The sequence below is a fragment of the Semicossyphus pulcher genome, unplaced genomic scaffold (genome assembly GCF_022749685.1).
Source record: "Semicossyphus pulcher isolate SPU_LCO1_2020_fin unplaced genomic scaffold, fSemPul1.0.p SCAF_10, whole genome shotgun sequence".
NCBI classification, from domain to species: Eukaryota; Metazoa; Chordata; class Actinopteri; order Labriformes; family Labridae; genus Semicossyphus; species Semicossyphus pulcher.
The window spans coordinates 15,207,913-15,229,440 of NW_027211604.1; the positions used below are offsets into that span (position 1 = coordinate 15,207,913).

The window sequence follows — 21,528 nt, forward strand, 5'->3', positions numbered from 1 at the left end:
GGGGGTCACTGTCACAACTGCTGGCCTCAAACAGAAGTATTGTGGCTTAGATAGTAATGGGAGGTTAAACCGGTAAATAAACGCGCACAAGTGTGTAGCTTCTAGCTCCGCACTGCACTGAGGTTTATAAAATTCCTTAGAGGTCAACTTCCTCCTGCTGTAAAAAAAAACAAAACAGGAATGACGTTGCAAAATTAAATCTGTCTAATTAAACATGCTGACGACTTTAGTTGCTGCTTCTTACTTTATATATTTGACAGCAGTAACTTTGACTAACTGGAAAACAAAAACACTTGAATACCAACATGTCACCAACATCTATTTTTCTCCAGTTAAGTGTTTTTCAAGGGTCATGATACAAGTAAAGAGGAAACAGATTGCTATTAAGCATGTAGGCTACATTATTACTTACAGGATCCTCTTTAAGTTTTTTTTAAGTATGTGTCCTATTTTAAACAGTGTTACAGGGATGTTAAAGGTCTTTCTTCCTCAGGTTTATCCTCACTTAAAGCTCCTTTGAGGGACTTTCGGTTCGTGTGGAGTTTGGCGCCCCCTGTGGAGAAAGCCGTACCACTTATCTCTTTTCTGATTTTGTCCTGTACATGCCTAAGTGGTGCTTTTGAACAAAAAAAATCTCATCCTGCTTTCTTTAAGTCATATGTATCACTCACTTCAAATTTTTGCCCTGGAAAATGTAAACAAAGGCAGCGTGTAGTTAACCTTTTAATCTGGTCCGGTTTGTTTTTGTAGGTCATATAATCAGAATCAATTTCAGTCTCAGTGGAAAAACTCCTCACAGGAGCTTTAGAGTTTCTGAGAGAAAAATACTTACCTTATAGAGTGGAAAACAATCACAATGCTGTTAAACCTGTTAAACAAAACTGACCAATGCAGAAAAATAATCTAAGTTGTATATTTAAAGGGATTTTGTGAGTTTCTTTGCAAGAAATAAGCGATTTGGACTTTTGGCACTACTTGAATAGTCTAAACAATGGGCGCTGGTTTAGCTCAATTGGTAAAGCAGGCATCCCATGTACAGTCCTCGACGCACTGATCGCAGGCTCGACTTCCGGCCTGCCGATTATTTGGCGTATGCCATTCCACACCTTCTACTGCCCACATTTCCTGCCTCTCTTCAGCCATCCTATCCAATAAAGGCATAAAAAAAGAAAAAAGTCGAAACAATTTGAATCAAAATGCTAAATTAACTTAAAAACATAAATGTTACTCATCTTTTAAAAGCATTACAACCACACATAACTTAGCACAGACTCAGAACGAAACACTCAATAATTACCATCCTTTAATGGTCACAGTTGAAGCACATGATAAAAAAAAGACTATTTACACTGATTTTCAAAATAAAACAGAAAAAAAATCTGATTTTGATGACACACACACACATACACACATACCCAAAAGCTGCTACAACCTACGCATGCTCCCCACAAGTTGCAACCACACATAAAAAAGCCACAATAAAATTAAAATGGGAGTAAAGTGCATGTATGACAGACCTCCCTGTACAGACATTTCTGATAGACTGCAGAGAAGCTTCACTTGCCAGTCACAGGCACACTCCTACAAATGTGTACAAAAAGAGATAATTAAAATGAAACTAAAAAAAAAGTTTACACACCCACGTTGTGAAGTTGTGCTACTCGGTCGCATTCACACACGACACAAACCAGATATAAAAACATGAACAGCTCCTAAAATGTCAACACTCACAATATAGACCTTTACATCCCAAAGAAAGAGCAGAAAACTCACAAATATACACTCTGCCTTCAAACTCCCAGCCCTCTAACCCCGCCCTTTCTCCCACACACAGATACATACAGAAAACGTCCAGTTTGAGCGGCACCAGAACCGAGAGGACACGAGAGAGATGAGTTCAGTTTATCGACAGTGAAGCTGAAATTGTTTCCGACTGACATTCCAGGAATCCAGAGCTCGACGTTTGTGCAGGTCAGATTTGGTTCAGACTTACTGAGGTATTGTGTAGTCAAAACAAACATGTAAAAAAAACCAGCAGGCCTCTTCTCTTTGCGTTTTTTTTTGTCAGTGAAATTCTGTACAGCTATGCAACCATATTCAGTTCCCGTCCTCAGCTCTGGATACGCTTCCTCTGAGGGCGTCTGTGCTTTGACCTCAGCTTTTGCGTTGCTGTTTAAAACCACCCTTACTTTTACTTTATCCTTACATGTTCAGTTTGAACCAATGTGCTGATGTGAGTGTTGAGCTGATTAATTTACCCGTCAGATTGTACCAGAAGAACAGCTGTATAACTTTCTTGGTAGCTACCCAGCACAACTAGCAAATAGTGGTGATGAAACATGAGAAGACAAGAAGAGGAAAACAGAGGCTACATTCCACCTAACATCAGGCCGGAGTATTCAACCGACCGACGGCGATCAAGTAAATATGTGTCAAGTTGATGGCGGAGAAACCAGCTAAAGAGGGAATATGTTCAGGCTCAGGCTGTTAGCATTAAAACAATGATTGTTTGTGCTGCTTTTTGAATGTTTTTACGCAGCATTTCTTCCAAATTCGACCCACAGTTTTCATGTCAGTTGACCACAACCTTCATAGCCCTGTCACTGTTCCTTCAATGAAACTCCTATCGTAGATTTCACAGGGACTCCTGGTGGATCTTAGTGGGAAAACCGTACAGATAGAAACGACTTAACATATCCTTTAAGGCAAGAGGCATTGGTTTGTTTTGCTGAATAAATCAAACATATGCACTTGATTTCCATTTCTCACATTTGTACATCATTTCGCTCTCTCTTCCAACACGCACATACACACAAACACATAGTGAGGGTCACATGGTGTGGTAAAGGGTAGTAGCAGTTCTTTTCTTAAGCCGCCTCAGGGGGTGAGTCCTTCCATATTGCTGCCTTGTTGTCATAAGTGTCGGCCCAGGTAAATGCAGAGAATCTTGGCTAGAGTGAGGGAGTCCCTGTGGACTTGACGGTGGAGGTGTTGCAGGTGGAGAGGCTTCTCCAGCTTCAGGAAGCTCCTCGGCACCAATCCCGAGGACTTCTGGCTGCTGGCAGGCTGAGGAGGGAGAGTTGTGGACGCGTTGCTTCTTGGATTCATCGCCAATCTGTGCAGGTTCAGCTGTGGACGGAGCAACAGAGGAGCGGCTGAGCTCCCACTCGCTCAGGTCGTTGGCAAGCAGCTCCAGACAGCCAAGTTTGGCCAGAGAGGCGGAGCGCTTCATCAGGGACGGAGGGGTCAGTCCGGCCTGGCGAATCCTGGCCTCCACCTCTCTGACCCTCTTCTGGATGCTGCTACCTCGCTTCTGAGCGGTTCCGGCGCTGAGGCCGAAAACCTGGTCCACGCAGCAGGCTCCGCCCATGCTCACCTGCTGCAGGAAGGCACCCAGCTCGCACAAAGTCTCCCATGTCTCCCTCATGATGATGTCACTTTGAGGCCCGTCTGTGGAGCAGTCCCAGTCTGTGCCTGACTCCAGCTCGGTCACGCCCTCCAAGCACAGGAAGTTCACAGAGGCAAAGGGAGAGTGGGCGGAGCGGTGGAACGGAGAAGAGGTAGAGAGCAATCTAGTATCAGCAGGCTGGTGTTTCTGTCCTTTTGTGCTTCTGTCATTACTTCCTAGATCCCCCGTCTCGACTACATCACCACCGCCTCTTTTAACTGGTCCATCCTTCTCATCCTCCTCCTCCTGCTGCTGCTCCTCCTGCACGCCGCTTACCACTGACACCTCCTTCCTCTGAGAGCAGGAGGAGCTGCCTGAGAGGGATGGTGGAGATGAGGAGGGTGACGGAGACTCGTGGTCCTGTTTCATTCTTTGCTCCAGCTGCCTCGTGACACGGCGCACCGACCCCCTCGTCCAATCGCTGTAGAGACGAGCAGGAGCCGCCTCCTCCTCTTCTTCTTTGTTTTTCACTTCCTCTTTAACATTCTCGGCTTCCTTCTTTGATAAAACATCTCCATCTTCTGTTTCCTGCCTCGACTTCCTCACTTCCTGGTCCTTGGGGCCCTGATGCTCTGGTTGGCTTGGAGGGCAGAGAGGTGACGTTTCTGTGTGCGCTGCAGGCTTCAGTCCTGTGACCTGCACAGGGACCATCATTTCCTACAAAGACAAGACAGACTACATAAATGATAATTCAGTTTTAATGTCGACTGAAAGTCTTAGTATAAACAAATATTCAGAAGCATTCATTTTAAACGGATATAGGTGTGACATATACTCTGCATGGGGTGTTCTGTTTTTAGGCCACCAGGTGGCGCCCTGGGACATGAGAAAACCAAAGCTTATCTGCTGAAGGTTCAACATACTTCCAATTTTATAACAAAATATTTAAATAATCTTTATTTTATTACATTGGAGATCATAAGCAAGTGCAGGCTTTAAAAGCTATTCAAAGATCTGCAAACAATAACATTTAGAGAACTGGGAGAAGATCCAAAGAGTCTCTGTGACCCGAAACTTACACAACAATGTTGGTGTGTGTAACTGAAACCAGGTGCATTCTTACCTTAATTTTCACTTCCTCTTTCCCCTCTTCAGTGGAGTCCTCCTGAGGCAGCGGACACTGCTCCTTGCCACAACCCTTGAGCTGGGCCGCACAGTGACTTTTACCGTCTTGACTCATTCCCTTGAACTTTTCCCTGGCACTGAAAAAGTTAATGTGGTCTGCGCTGTGTCCGAACAACATCTCGTTGTCCGTTGGAATGGCACTGGGGTAGCTGATAAAATCACGAGTGGAGGGAGGATGTGCTGCTAAACAGTCCAAAGATAAGCCACACATCTGTTGTTCACAGTCTGTTTTTTGGACAGGCACTGGTGCAGACAGACACTGGGGTCCAGCCTGTTGTGTGCTTGGTGTTTGTGTTGTCATGGGCTCAGGCACTGACACTAGCAACGGTTTTATCACAGGCAGAGAGCAGGACAACACCGGCAGTTTGATAACCTCGTCCATGCAGGCTGGAGTCGGGGACGGAGCAGGGGTGAGGGGGAGGTGGTGAAAGGAGGGAGGCGGGTGAGGCTGGCCCACTAAAACGCTCTGAGCAACAGTCACCATGTCGGTCTTTTGAAGCTCGGGCACCACAGTGGCAGCCCTTGGCTGGGAGCGGGGAGGCGATGAGGACGGCTCCTCAGAGCCACATAAGCCATTAGAGAGCGGGGGAGATAACGGAGACACAGAGCCAGCTGTGGACCCGGGACGAGTGGAGTCCGACTGGCTGATCTGAACTACAGCAGAATGAGAGGGGGCCTCAAAGCTCCGGGCTGCCACCCTCTCAGGGGCTGAAGAGCTGAGCTGATAGGACTGGATACCAGTATCAGGCTGGCTGGTGGAGTGTGCTGCTTTGACTGTGCTGGCTGAAGTTCCCAGTGATTCCAGCAGTTCTTTCACAGAGGGGCTGGGTGTGCTGCTGGCCTGGTTGCGGGGGTCGGAGTGACCCAGGCTGTGTGGTTGGGCGTAAGATTTGGACAGGGGCTCGTGGGCCTCAGAGAGGTCACTGTCGGAGTGAGAGCGCCACAGTTTGTTGTGCCTCTGCTTGCTGTTGGAAGAAGTGAGAAATTGTCATTCATGCACAAACATTTTGTAATGTAATGATGCTGAATGTACTGTGTCCCAGAAAGATACAATGTTGATAGGAAAGCTGCACTGGGATCAATATAACGTCAAATGTGTCCTCAAAATCCTCAACATATCTTTGAGCAGTTTAAAGTGGTTGAGCTTTGTGTGTATGCGAGTACCTGGCCAGCAGTATGCCCTGATACTCCTCCAGCTGTCTCATGAAGGAGGGGTTGGGTTTGGTCACAGTTCGACGCTCCTTGACGTAATCGAAGGCTTTTTTCAGATCCCAGCCGTGCTCCTTCATGGCGTACGCGATCACGGTGGCAGCAGAGCGACTGATACCCATTTTACAGTGCACCAGGCACTTGGATCCAGCTTTCCTGGAGTAGATAAGAAGCACACACATCAGCCTTAAATGTAAACATTTCTGTGAGGCAGATTGGGAAAACAATTTAGACACGTGAAACTCACTTTGCTCGAGATATAAACTTATAGGTCTCGTTCCAATAAGCAAGCAGGTCTGTGGCCTCCTCGTCGTAAACACGGATGTTGTGGTACTCAAACACACCAGGGAAGAAGTTATCAATCTCCCTGGTTACATTCAGGATGTACTGAACCCTAAGAGGGAAAGAGAGGAGGGATTAGAAAAACATGAGAGATGATTGGATGTGAACTTGTTACACTGAGCCTGTTTGGATAACAGGCAAAATGATTGTTCGGGTCTTTATATATAATATTGTTTTATATAGACTTCAGGACATCTTGTGCTGTGTGGTGGCTTTTGTTGTTTTTGTCCCCCTACTTACCCGCTCTTCTGCAACTCCTCCAAATTGGATGCATTCCACTCAGATCCCTGTAGGAAACAAAAGCAATCGTCTAGTTCGAAGCCTTCAACTGAGCTTTTTCATAATGCTTAAATCCTGCAGCAGGGCTGCCTGACATCAAGTGAGCAATCCAAACCAAACAAGAACAAAGTACCTTAAAATTGGGAGAAATTACACAAGACTATCTCACAGTTTGCCAGCTCCACTGACGTGGATTAAGCCAGAAGCACAAGCAATGTTTACTCGAGTGATGAAAAATTATTTACATCAAAGAACTGAGACACTTTCTCTTCTTTCTTCAATGTTCTTAAGAAATCTGTGATGTAGTTTTCCTGCAGTTCTATGACTTAAAGGGCCAGTTCACCGATTTTCAACCTCAGTCCTATCATGCTATTATGGGGAGCTAATGTCATTAAGCAGTTTCGCTCTGTGCCTTTGGAGGACGCTATCCGCTTCTCCAATGGGCCCTGGAAAACCTCCACCAGACTATGTAAAACGGGCTAAACTACACTTCCTCAGTCTAGGACGCCCGCCTCCGATGTAATGTCTCGTTCAAAATCGTCAGGTTTGAAATGTAGACTGCAGACCTGAAGATTTTTTACACGATCCAGCGGTATATTCTTATCGTATTTCGGATTCTGTTCCGCTCTGAGCCATCGCCTGCAACGAAAACTGTAGTATTTCACTCCAGCGTCTCTCGCTGGGCCGTTCCTTTCAGTGAGAGGGGAGCAATGCACGCTGGGTGTAGGAATGTAGAATGGGCGAAACCTCGAGCTGTTTGTACAACTTTCTCCACAACTATGGCGCCAATTTCAAATATTATTGCTTCTATCGATTATAGAGAACACCAGCTTTGACTGAGAGGCTTTTTCCAGGGGAGAACTGCTCCTTTAAACGTAACGAGAACAACACTGGTTCCAAATACAGCTGTGATGTTAAGAGTCCACCTACCAAGAAGACGTGATCAAAGATCTCCGTAGGACTGTCCATCTGTCCCAGAATGACAATCATCTCATTGTCGATGTACTCCTTGAACTCACGCAGGTTGCACGTCATGTGCATTTCCAGCTCTGTTCGGATCTAAGGAACACAAAAGCTCCCAGATTGAATCATTGAAAACACAAATCTAAAAGCTCAGCTGCAGGCATTACATGTTTTTGAAGATCAATACAGATGACTAAAGAGAGGATCAAACATGGACCTAATTTGTTGCAGAAACTTGATGTTTGGAGCGTCTTAAAATCCAGCATCTGAAGCACTGACTCACCTCTTTGCAGGTCACATTCTCGAGGTCTTTTTGCATCATGATCTCCCTCAAACTTGATTTGATCTGACGCTCAGTCAGCTCTCTCTCTGTAGGTCTGCAGAAACACCAGGATATTGATATAAATGTCACACTCCAACTTATTCAGATACTTGTTCAATACTTAAATGTCAACATCCTCAAGATAAACACTGAATCATCATAATCCTACTGTCAGAAAAATAGCTGATAAAAGGAGAGGGAGGGAATAACCACACTTACATGTCAGAGAAGAGCACGGGCGAATCGGCACGGTGTGACTGCACATCCTGCATGGCGTTCCACTCATTGATGCGTCCCTGGTCAGAGGAGACTCTGCTCTGATAGTAGCTGACCCAGGTGAGGAACAAGCTGCCTGGGAAGTAGTTGTGACAACGAGCCACCTCGCATGCTTTATGGAGTGACTGGAGGGCCGACCTGCGAGCGAGTAAAATGAGGATAAAATGATTTTAGAGACGGGAGATGAAGGGGAAATCGTGACAGAAATAGCAACTTCCAAATAAACGGCTTTAAATAGATGAACACTCGCAAACAATGAAATGAGCAGATTTGCAGTTGATATCCATTTCAACCAAAACTGTGTAATGAATAGAGTGTGACTCACCACATGGCCTGCACAGAAACGGGCTTGAATACATGCACTTTGTTATCAGTTGACACACTGAAACCCCTGGGAGCAAGGAGAGAGAGAGAGGAGAGGTGAAGCAAAAATAGAAAGTCAGCCATCTTGTCGGCCTGGTATTTAGTGTGTATTAAAACGTGGTGTAAATGCTCCTACCCATCTCCATCCAGGTGTATCAATGTGTCGCTCCATAAGGGCAAAACCATCCCTACAGAACACGAGCTGCAAGGGGGAAAACAGGTTACAACTTTATGCACAGCATCAAAACAGGCAAGGAGATATAAGAGTGTGTGTGTGTGTGTGTGACTGTCTCACCTATCTACAGGACTGAAATCCATCCCCAGCACCACGCTCTCCTCCGTGTCCTGACGCCCATTGGTTGAGACCACGACCATGTAGCGAGTGATCTGAGCGTGGACGCTCTCCAAACGAACCGCCTGCAGCAGGAAGAACACATTAGATGCCCCGACAGTTCACCGACAACCGCAAAACTGTATCTTGTGTGCGTGTGTTGTAGCGTGTACCCACCAGTTTGATGTTGTCCTCTGGTCTGAGGAGGGTGAACATAGTTTGTAGATGCTGCTGGATGTCTCCTGGTGGGGGGGAGAGTGAGAAAGTGAGTCAAGATCCTGATTATAAAAGCGACACAGTTGATTCCGTCTAAAGGTCAGTTGTTCATGAGGGGAGCCTCACCTGCATGTTTGCTGCGCAGCTGTGAGAAGCGAGAGGCAGAAGACGTGGAGGAGCCATTTCCTCGAGGTAAGAAGAGAGCCGCTCCTTTGACTGTCAGGAAACTTTCACTGATGCTGCACACATGGAGAAAAAATGGAGAGAGAAAAGTCAGTTATAACAGCTTCTATATCTGGAAACCTTAACAGAAGTTTCCCCAACAATCCATCACAACAATTAGCTTCAGCTAAAGTTACTGTATACCTTTTAAGACGTGTGTTTGTGCAGATTTACTGTTTCGAGAGATGAAACGATTAGCCGCCTAATTTTTCCTTCGAAAGAAAGGTGATCAGCAAATCTATCTCTAATAATTGATGAAATGCTTAAAATTGAGTCTCAATATCTTTTGGTTTGTGGTTGTTGGTTGGCTCAACCCAGTGGTCCACCCTGTGCAACTATCATACACTAAACCATAATGGAAAGACTTATGTGTCTTCTGTGACTGTGAGGTTTGCAACAAACAGCAGCTGGTTCCAATAGCTGAAGTGGACATGTTCATGGAATAACAGGAGGCAGACGACAGACAAAACCAGCCCCAACAATCACGACACTGGTAACATTGGTACAATTAGTTATGTACCCAGAAGACGCTCATTCCTATATCTTCTCACAGCCGAGTTAGCACCCTCTCCCCAAGTGTAAATAATGGACAGGTGTCTGATACAAGTGTAAATAATGAGTACGTGCAGAAAAACTTTGCCTTGATCAAACACATAAATGGCCCATAAACGTAAGTCATTTCCAGCACTTGTTCTCTCTCAACTGACAGATTATTCACATCCTACTATTCATGAAAAAGCAATCTCAGATCCACTGTGGGCTTTTCAGTTTCCACTCCAGATGCAAATTTGAAAGATCTATAGGCTCAGTATAAAACCCCCCACAACAGGAAGGTGCATGTGAGCAGATGAGTGTGGCATCTGGGAAGCATATCACATGGAGCAAAGGGAAGGAAACGTCTTCCTGTAGACAGCGACTCAGCTGCTGTTGCTGTGTTGTCATATCCTTCCTATGAAGATATCATGGGAAAACCACATGCCTTTGTCTTACCAGATCATTGTAACTAAATACTGGAAAGCAGGACAACTGAGAACAGGAACTATGTCAAGACAGGATGTAAAGGGAATTGCCCAAGTTGGCTTCAAGTCAGGAAAAAAACTGTCCAACAAGTCACTGATATTCTACAAACTGTATCAGACTCCAGCAGCCTAAAAGGTATCTCACTGGAAGAGTAAATTAGCCTCAATATGCTGCTTCGATCCATAATTAAATGTTTTCACATGGTAAACTTACAGCTGATAAATTTCCCCCTGAGAGATCACGGAGTTCTCGGTGAAATACGGTCTCATCTGCCCCCCGCAGCAGGCGCAGAAGCACGCGGCTGATGAGCTCCGTGGCGCGGTCACAACACCGGGAGGCATCGCTGCTGCGGTGGCGGCGGCTTGGCGCACAGAAGCGGGCTGTAGTTACCGATAGTCAATAATGATGTATGGGTTGGTGGGGTCACTCCAGGGTAGTGTTTAAAACGCAGAAGCTCTGATGTAAGTACTCACTTTGACGTTTGGGCTTTAATTAACATCAAGGATTTCGAGAATTATCAGTCAACGCGACAATAAACGAGATTAAAAAGAAAAAAAACGCGATAACACAGTGCAGCCTAGAGAAACGGCAGATATGTTGACATGTCTACCACATGCTGCTGCAGAGCAGGTGCCTCATAACATCAGATCAGTGGTTCTGTCTCATTTGTCTGCAGCAGGCTGCGGTAAAACTGCCGCTGGTGGGAGGAGACACACACCGTCCAATCAGCGAGAACAGCGCTCTGTCGACTGCTGTATGAGGGATCATTAGTGCCACAGGGAGAGGAGGGGGCGACGCGGGACAGCTACTGACAAAAACATACCATAAATAGATAATTAATAATTTGGAGAAGTCATTAGTAAGTTAATAAAAGGACATAGATAAATGACTGGCAATCAGAATCAACTGTAGAGTAGTCCAAAGTGTATTTTATACAACAGTTAGTTCCCACAAAGTAATCTGATTGGACTAGAGGCATTCCATGAGTGGCAAATAGAGTACAGCAACACTGGGGCTTTTCCCACTGTGTATCACTCCACCTCAGCCCGGTGTTCTGAATACTATTAATTAACATCACAGCAGACTGTGTATCTGGTATCTCTGAATCACACAGCAGACTCTTATTTTACTGGCTGACGATTCATTAAAACCTACAGATAAATGTACATGATAAAAAAACAGCTGATCTGTGGTAACCTGTAGACACAGAGTGCAAGAGAATGTTTGTAAGTTTCAGTTAAGTTGTGGAACTAGTTGAGTTGGTGGAGCAAATAACAACCAGTTGTTGATTTACGATTTACTGTTTACTACTATTTGCCGCTTGTAAAACTGTTGTATAAAAGCAATATCACACTCGAGGTTGTGATGTTGTACTGAATATCATCACGGCTGTGATTATCTGCGGCCTCGTGCCTGACCGAATCACAGCCCTGATGATATTCAGTACATCCCTCCCTCTCATGTGATGTTGCTTAAATAATATAATCAAGGTGTTACTTCAAGTCATGACTAACAATTGGATAGTAGATATCTGAAATGAGAGTCTCTCCTAGGAAGAATTATTTTGCAGATATCCAAAAAGTTTATTCTGGATAGGAAGAATGACGTGGTAGACATCTGAAATGATCATTTTGAAACAATTACATTGCAGATATATGTAATTTATATCCAGTCTACAATTAAATGTGAAAAAGGCTTATACTTTATAAAGATTTAAAAATATCTTTAATTGAATTTTGACGAGGATAAATTAAATTTGAGATATCTTTAAATACAGTTTCTACTAGTAAGAATGTCACTGTGGATATCATTAATTAAAATCCTGCTTGCCATATGTGTCTTTATTGTTGATCGTAATTATGGACAGACACTTAGTTTAATATGCTCTGTCACAGCTGTTGTCCTGCTCTTTCAGCTCCATCTTTTCCATCACATCCTGTCTGCTTGAAACTCTATATTTAGTTGTGTAACTGTTTTCCATCCTGATAAGACTAAAAACACACCCCCCTAACCATTCATGTTACACAGAAAAAGACTAGTTAGGAGTTCAGTTATTGTTCAGTTCAGTTGAAAGAGCAACAACTACCTACTTAACAGGAGGGTGTTTTTTGGTTATAGGCTATTGTCATTTTTTCATCGTCACACCTCACTCTTCTGACTCCTTAGTTGTCTCTCATGGTGACAGCAGCCATAGTTACATGGCAATTAGTCTATAACAACATTTCTCCTAATTACTCCACATATCCAGAAAGACATTCTCTGGAGACTGCAGGCCAGACACATACTGATCACATTGGTGTTGTTTTGGCCCTGGTGCCGGAGGTATAGGTGACAAAGTTGTGTAACCAACCCTAGGTCTGTAGCCTTTAGAGAAAATTCTCACAGGAGCAGCGACACCTGACACCAAAAGTGCTGCAGCTTGGAGCAACAGCCCAACAACAACAACAACAACGGAAAAAAGGATTGAGAAATCCAAAAGGAGTCATCCGCAGTGACTCGGGGAGAAACTCGACCTTGGACTTGGTTACGCTGCTTGTTGCTCGTTGAACCCTCGTGGTTCTAATTTATAGGATTGATTACAAACTGAAGCTGGCCATCACCTGACTGCCAATTCGTATGACAGGATAAACAACAACTGCACTGTTCCGTACATCTGCGGCTTGTGTAATACCGTACAAATGTGTAGCAGCTGTTTTTATACTTCTGTACCCTTGTATAATATCCTTGATCAAGCAGCCAGGTGGTGTGATTCAGTAGCAAGATGAAGCCGATGATGTTACAAGCTTTGACCTCCTCTCAGTGATATACAGAGGCAGGATATTTTCTACCTATTAGTCAGCTGAGTCACCGGTGGTTTGACATTTAGAAGTATGGTGTATTTATGTAGAGCGTAGTTTCCAAGGCATGAACCCTGTGAACGCTTAGAACAGACAACAATTACACTGATGAGACTTAATTACCCATCAGTAGGCCTCCATCCCTGACTGATTACAGCTACTTTATCTGACAGTTACCCAATCAACACCTCAGCTTCCTGTTCAACTCTCGTTGCCCCACCGCAGCCTCCTTCTCGTGTCTGACAGACTTCCTTCTCACATTTACGCCACAAAAGAACTCACTTTCATCTCACTATCTTCTATTTTTTTTGGAGTACATAGCAATGTAGGTCTAGCTGGGCCATAATCCTATTCTCAGTCTGCCGTGGCACAGGTAGTCTTAGTGGTCCGTGCACTCTCACTCACACACGTGTTTGTGGTCTCTAAAAGTTCCATCTTACTGTTTTCTCATTTGTCTGCTGAAACTCACACCGTCCAAAGACGAGCGGTGAAGGCCAGGATGTGGTTGTTACATGCAGACAGACACCGGACACTCCTCTGTAGCTCTTCTGTCTCCTCGTATACAAACACACAGACGGTCACCTTAGCGATCGCAACATCACATATATAACAAAGTACACCCAAGGCCAAACACACACACACACGACTCATATGATCAGTTTAGTCTTATATGTATATATTACTCACTGACAGGAGGTCATGTGATTTTTGCCTGACTATGAATTAGCCTCTGGGGGTGATGGACAATATAACTTGGCTTCTGGTATATCCAGCAGATATCCAGATAACTCACGTCATATAGCAGGACACAGACTTACAGTCCAATCAACAACTAGATGCAAGAATGTAGTTAAAGAGCTGCTCCAGTCATGCTTAAAAACATAAAATGCTCTACTTGAAATAATAAATTGTGTCTGACATGTATTTTCTACAAAATAAATTTAATGACCTTGTAAAAATCCTCCCAAGGCATCTCCTCCTTCTCCCTCAATAAAATTTCCTGAATCTGCATAGGCCCCGCCCACTATGCAAATGTACAACTGCCTGCTCCAGCGCAAAAACAAAACACGTCTCATCGTGCCATCGTTTAGTGGCAACTTGTTGAATCTTAGCTAGCTTGAAATTCAGTAATTATTAGTAGTAACGTTAACGTTAGTTGTCAGTAGTGAGTTACAACGACTTACAGCTGGCTCGCGCATCGCCGAAGTGGTTGCCATAGGTTACACTTAATGATATGCATAGCGTCACCCCGTCCATTAGCGGGATTAGGTTTGTGACGTCTCAAACCTGCCAATCTGAAAACGTGTTGTTCAGCCTGTCCTTGGTACACTGCAGTTTAAAAGCAGACAGGCCCAGACATGGAGATGACTGCTGATGTTGTCCCTGATGTGTCTTGTAGCACATGAAAAACACCACATGGAGATGTTCACAAGGTTAAACACTTGATTTTCACTGGAGGGGGGCTTTAATGTTTAGGGGCGGGGTTTACTGCCAATCTGTGATCTGCACAGATTGAGATGATTAAAATGCAGATTGGTTCTGGATTGAACTGCATACAACCAAAGCCTGCTCAAATCTGATTGGTCAATACAACCAGGACTACAAATGGATGGACAAACACTTACAGCAGCAAAAATCTCTTCCACCACTTTCAGACTCTGCACTCATATTCTGCTCATAGAGATGATTTACAATCTCGTCAATCTGCCAACAATCATAAAAAGATGTATTAGGAATCTTAAAGACACAAAAATGTAAAACTGAAAAGTGAATGGATATGTGAAAAAAATCAGCAGAATCACTCTTCAACTGATAACTTCCTCTTCCTCCCTCTAATTTCTCCTCTACGAGTCCTCCAGTGACGTCGCTGCTTCAGCTTACGTCGCCGTTCTGCTGACGTCATCGACTTTAATCAGCAGCACTGCAGCAGACCCTGCTCATGCAGAGCGACGCGCTGCATCACCAAAGCTTTATTCAGGTCTGAATGAATGTCACTACCTGTGTGAGAGACGAGCTCTGCTGCAGCAGCTGCTGACGTCAGCAGGTTGGAACATTAATTCTGCACTTCCGTGTGCAGGCTCACATCTATTGAAGCGCTTTTGCCTCTTTGCCTAAAAGTCAGAGACCAGTGGGATGTAAAAACGCTTCCCTGCAATAGTTTTAATACATTTGTTCAAGATAACACGTCAAATAAAATATAATTATTATTGTATGTATTGTTGCATTGTTAACATTTCTTATGGATGTAGCTGAAGTCTACATTATTAAGTTAGACTTTATCCTCCTCCTCCAAACACATAAATAGGTTCACCCAGCAGAAAATGAACCAATCTTAACGTTTAACACACTTCAATTAAACGTTAACCACTTCCAACATGCAGATGACATTCAAAACATTCATATACCTCCTCTTCCTGCAGACCAGTATTACCCAGTATAATATCATACAAAGCTCCTCGCTGAAGATTCGAGGCTAATCTTAAGACATGACGAGGCTAAGATCCTCACTGGCAACTTGATATTCATATATTAGTATGTGCGCCTTTGAAAAAATGTTACAGCATGTCCTTACAAGTTACAAAGTCATGCTGTTATATAATTGAGTTGAACAGCATACAGTTAAATCAAGCAGAAGGACCCCTGACTTTCATTAATGTGTCACATTCAGCCAAATGTGTACGGCCGTGTGACAGGGGAGCATAAATCAAAGGTCTTAGGACTTCAAAACAGGACATTCAAAATAATGTGTGTTTACATTAAACCGTAAATCAAAATGACAATTGATCTGATACCTACCTCTGCGTACACACAACCACACACACACATACACAGGCACACACAGCCCCAGTATGTGAATATAGATTTCACTCCCAGCTGCACAAATACAGAAAGGCCTCTCAGTTGGATGCCACAGAGCTCCAATGACCAGACAGACACACAGGCGCTCTGACTTTGGGAGGGGCTACCAATCCTCTCTGGATCAGCAGTGCAGCTCCCCTGACCCACATACTCAGACCTGACTCACAGGGAGCCTACTGCCCTCTAACGGACGGCCTGAGAACTACCAGTAATCTTCTCATACATGAGAGGATTTCAGGATGTAATTACTGAAGGGCCAAATAAAACAAAGGGGGAAGTGAGAGTGTAACTGCAATTAAAGTGCGCTGGTATCATGTGTATCTAGGATAAATAAACACAGAGGCAGTGGGAGGAAATTGCGGATTACTTCTGGACTAAAACCAGTTGAAAATGTGGTTGAATGAAACAGGATAAACCAGATTCCCAACTCCAGTTCAGCGCCCGAGGCAACAAGGGACAGCGCAGTATTGTGTCGCCACAATAGCACAGCAGCTCTTTGTATCAGTAGAGGAAGGAAATCCTAGAGGGACAGACATATTTAATGATTAAGCACCAAGTGCTCCTTTAGGTGAAGTCTATTTTCTCCTCTGTTCGTCTAGGTCAAGACATGACGGGTCAGAAGTCAGGGGCAGCAACATAACAGACCCCCTGTCCTCTGACACTTCAGTAGACGCACGTGTGCCTCTTTAAACACTCAGCCTGGCACAAAATTTACAGTGCCATGTCATGGAGCTCCACACTCCTCACGGAGCACATTGTTTTTGTGAGATAACAGGAAGAAGTTGATGTCAAAGAGGGGATAAAAATGAAGCAATATCTGTCGATATCTTACCTCCTCGGCTGAGAGCGACGGTCATCCTCCCCACTACCGGACTCCTAAAGAGATAAATGAGAAAATTACATTTAATAGCATGAAATATTATATGATAGGACAACTTACACATCATTTTAGGGGAATTTTGTAATTATAATTTATTTTACAATTAATTTAAATTAGGGATTCACGATATTGGATTTTTTTGCCGATACCCGATATGCCAATATTTTTCAACCCTTTTTGCCCAATGCCGATTTTGATACCGATATATTATGCACAGGTTTTTTTCCCACCTAATTCCTGTGGTGGATTTGATGTCATGCTTCTCTTATTGTAGTTGCCCACTGGGAGATTCTTGAGATGCACCATTAAATTTGTCGTGTTGAATGAATGAGATGTGGCCCCTTCTTCCACGACCGATGCTGAGCACAACCTTGCTGTCCGTTTCGGAAACTTTGAAAAACTGCCATTCTGCAGACCTCTTGCACCCTTCTTCACGCTTGTCGGAAGAGGCGTGGTGCAAGTTAATGTCGTAGCATTACGTCAAGCTTTTTTAGGGAATATCGAGCATTTAGGCATGATTAAAGCGTTGTTTTATCAACAGAAAATATCTGCAGAAAAATGACATTTCTGTCGATGCTGATATGTCATTTTCAAGCCATAATCTGCAGATTCCAAGAACGTGCTGATAATATCGTGCATCCCTTATTTAAACCACTTAAATGTGTGGCACTTTATTACACCACAATTATTATTAAGTGAAGAGATATGAGACAAGCAACCATAAGCATCGAAAAAATCCTCTAAGAACTCTTTTTTTCCAGACTTTTTTGTTTGCTAATGTAGCAAAAAGTATACGTTATGTTGATAAAGGATGTGAATTGTTAAGTTGCCAAGTTTGGTCTAGGAAAGCCAACCTTGAAATCAGAGACATTGTTGGGTAAAACTAAAAAAGTAACTTGTGTATTTCCATATTCACAACACAGACACACACACACATGCACACAGACACTTTAAAAGTCCGTACAGCATCACCACAGTTTTCAGTACTGTCTACAGAGAGCAGCAGCGCAGCGAGTTTATGAACTCAATTTGCACACTCTCCAGGAAAATGACCTCAGTCTGTTTTTAAGGTGTGGCCGGTCAGAGAATAACACATTCACGCACACACACACAAAACAAGCAGGAAGATGAGGACAAGAGAATCAGATCAGTGCTTTGTGGAGTATGAAGCTTTGCCTAATGAGAGGGCGAGAGGATTAGCGGCAGATTAACACCTGGCACTGATCTTGTGGTGACTCATTCTTTATCTTGTTTACACTGTATGTAGGCTTAAGTAGCCCTAACAACTTCACAAACCATTACCTGCTTCATAACAGGAAGAATTGGATTACAGGTTGATGAGAGGCCAAAATGAGCGCAGGTGACAAGATGGACTTGTGCAGGGCTGCTTGGATGAAAAATCACACTGTTGTATTTTTCATTATGTAAAGCAGATTTAGAGGCAGATGATTATTATGTGACACTACTGCATATCCAGCTCAATGTAAAGTCTGTGATGAGGCGTGCGCTTCCTCTCTCAGTCACATTATACAAATCAGGTTTCCACTGTGGGCTCCCAGAACCAACAGCCACAAGATATTTAAAACAGATCTGATGTTTTGTTGAACACCTTATGTAAAGTATGTGATGCTGGCAGCAATGTGTCCACATAGGTTTTTGCATTCAAGTTCTTTTCCTTTGTTTCAGTCTGTGATTTGTTAAAACATTAAATCCCTTAGTTTGCATTAGGGTGTGTCTATAGCTACAACCTGCAAAGCCCTGGCTGGTATATTTAAGCGGATGATAGGACAAACAATATTTCTATCAAGTCGTGTTGCAGATTATATTATAGTACAATTGTAATAAGTGAGCAAGTTTCAAATAAACAAGCCATTTGGTTAAGTTAGCGACATCTATACCTTGTTAAAGAAAAGTATAATTAAACTATGTAGGAGTTTTTATTTTGCCAGATTGGACAAAGTTTCCACAGCACAATGTCCTACGTTGTGACATATCACCCAACCTTTGCCTAGATTTGAAAACACGTTTTGCATGTATGAAAATGTGAGAGGATTTTTCCAAAGCTTATGGAAATGTGCAGCCTGAATGAGCCGGCATGGGCAGGACTCTGCAGGACTGTGCTGCACCGAGAGTTACAGCATCTACAATTGACTCACCAAGTCAGAACTGGTAAAAACTTCAGCCCCTAAAGGCCAAATAAATGTGTTCAAGTGTGTAGTACAGAGTGTGTGTTTTCCCTACAAACACCCTTATTATTATGAACACTGCTCAGGTTCCACTTAAAGTTCAAGATGGTGGAAAAAGAAAAGCTAGCAGGCATTTCATGAGAGACTTTACATAAGACTCACACACACATCACATGACAGCAAGACACAGGAAACCAGACATGTGTCTGTGCAATGCGTTATCACTGTATGTGTGTGCGGGTTGCAACTTGAAAGCATATTTCCACAAGAAAACACAGCAAATCCTTCACCACCCCTACCTGCCTCACCTTGCTAAATTACACATATGCATATCTTCTTCCTCTACTTTTACAGCTCGCGCTCCTGTCGTGATGAAAGACTCCCTGCAAGTCTGTAACATACATGATCACTCTAAAAAGAGAAGCTACAGCCAACACCGAGCTGCTTTGATTCTTGTGCTTTCAATGTTGACCATTCAAACATATTCTGTTTCGTCTACATCTGTAGGCCTTTATATTTTGAGTGTTTCTCTACGACAGTCAGAACAAATATCCTAAATGTGTGTGTACAAAGCAAGACAGTAATCATTATGCCTACTCACGGAACCTGTTTTGCTTGGGGAAAACATGAAGGTGTGAAGGACAGGGTCCCTTTCAAGGCCACAATACTGTGTCGAAATACTAGTTTGTGACTGACATACCTGACTGTAGTTTGTGATTTTGGACACAGTTGGGTGTAGAAAATAACACATTGCTCAAACACAAACTGTAATCTTCTACTTGGTCCAACTAGCAAGGAAACAGGTTTTCCTTTTTGTGCAGCATTTTGGCCAACCAGTAGTTACAATTTCGTTAGACTGGGAAATATGCCAAAAGATAGCATGCAAACTCTAACAATTAGACCTATAGAAGTTTTTTCATGAAAGCTCTCTTGGGTTCCAGGTTTTAATCTAATGGATAAGTAAAACCAACTTTGCAATCTGGCTTATTTCATCTACTTTAACCAGTGGTTCTCAAAGTGGGGTCTTTAGACCTCTGGGGGTCTGTGAACCATGGCCTGGGGGTCCACGAAATAATTATAATAAATTTGCAATAAATTATAAAATTGTGCTGTATCACTACAAACTGCATGTCTACAGATGAGGACCATTTGCGCCAATCAAACAAGCATATTGTGTCCATTACTCCCTGCCAAGTCAGCTTTTGAACAATAGAAACTGATATGATTGTGACACATCACGTCAACCTGTCATGAATCACTCAACTCACTCAGGTCGCAGGTGAACCGTTCCTGCAGCTGTCTAGCTGCTGTTAATTCTCTGAAAGTTTTTTAAGATCAACTAGTTGAAAAGTATAAATGCTGTCGAGTTGAGTCCACAAGCCATTTGAATAAAATGAGCCTCTGATTTAAAGTCTGTAAGTGGTATGAACATGATTCAAAATGAAATGTTTTTCTGTTTATTGCTATGAAACAAGTGTTTAGGTTGATAGGTTTTACAATACAAATAGTTCCAATGGCATCTAAGAGTGCAAATGGTAGTAAGCATTATGCTTAATCAGTGTTACGACTATGAGGGGGACCTTGGAAAATGTTCTCCTCTGTAAGGGGTCCCTGGGCCCAAAAAGTTTGAGAATCCCTGTTCTACACGGTATCACAATGTATCAATGTTGTAATCTAAAATTAAACATATACATAAAACTTCATATTGGATGTTCCGCATATCTTTCATGCGTATTCTACTGGTAATAAATCTTAGCCATAGAGAAGTTGCATACAGTATCACTGCCTAATCAACAAGCAATGGGAAGTAAAGTGTATCATTATGACATAACATGAGACTGACTGCTGACACAGGAAGTGAGTGAAATTGTACAATACTTCCTCACTCTCCTCCTGATGAGATTACCTGCTTCTGTAGAAATAAGACCAGCAGAGAAAAAAGCGACAGATAACCACCTGATCCTCTGCTTTGCATGGGAACACTCCTGACTTCACTACACATAAACACACACACACAAACAGGAAGAAAGCGGCAGAGAGGTAGCCTAGAGAAACATGCAGGCTAGCTCCGAGTCTGGGGAGGAGACAGACATACAGAGACAGACAAAGAGAAAGACTCACGTCCACAATTTTGTTTACATGTCAACACAGCACACAACAATAATGAAAGAGTAAATAACCGTATTCATGCGTGTCACAAGGCGCTTATTACAAACGGAAGTGCATAACATATTTCGAGGTAGAAAGCTAGACTACAATTCCCTAACAAGCTGACCAAAGACTTCTAGTTTTCTAGCAGGACAATATCACAGAGAAAAGCAGGAAACAATGTTCACCTCAAACTCTTATTTTGTAACACTACTTAACAGTAGTAACTGCCAGCTGAACCTTTGAACAGGCGGAAATGTGCATACAGGAACCATGTCAACTGTGGAGTACAATAGAAACAAAAGAGGAAACTTGTCTTTGATACAACTGTGCTAATAGTACTATCTTTTCAACTAACAGTAACAACACATTTACAAGCAGGTTAACTTCACGGCGAGTAACGATTGATATCGTAACTGAAAAAGATGAGCAGCTATATTTCACGCATGCGCAGGAGTACAAAGGCAAGGCACTTTATGACAGTCAGCAGCCGAGAAAAAGA

At 43.2% G+C, this 21,528-nt stretch overlaps 1 protein-coding gene across 1 annotated transcript; it reads right to left on the minus strand.

Moving 5' to 3' along the window:
- Window positions 1-1,285: 1,285 nt before the first annotated feature.
- Window positions 1,286-10,457, minus strand: ssh2b (slingshot protein phosphatase 2b). The gene is made up of 14 exons (XM_069666230.1): window positions 10,330-10,457; window positions 9,001-9,113; window positions 8,836-8,900; window positions 8,623-8,744; window positions 8,464-8,529; window positions 8,290-8,355; window positions 7,908-8,102; window positions 7,650-7,743; window positions 7,334-7,462; window positions 6,365-6,411; window positions 6,030-6,176; window positions 5,738-5,938; window positions 4,512-5,538; window positions 1,286-4,105 (listed from the first exon to the last, which is right to left on the minus strand). The coding sequence occupies exons 1-14, from the start codon at window positions 10,455-10,457 to the stop codon at window positions 2,831-2,833; spliced, it is 3,675 nt and encodes a 1,224-aa protein (XP_069522331.1). The 3' UTR covers window positions 1,286-2,830.
- Window positions 10,458-21,528: the final 11,071 nt, after the last annotated feature.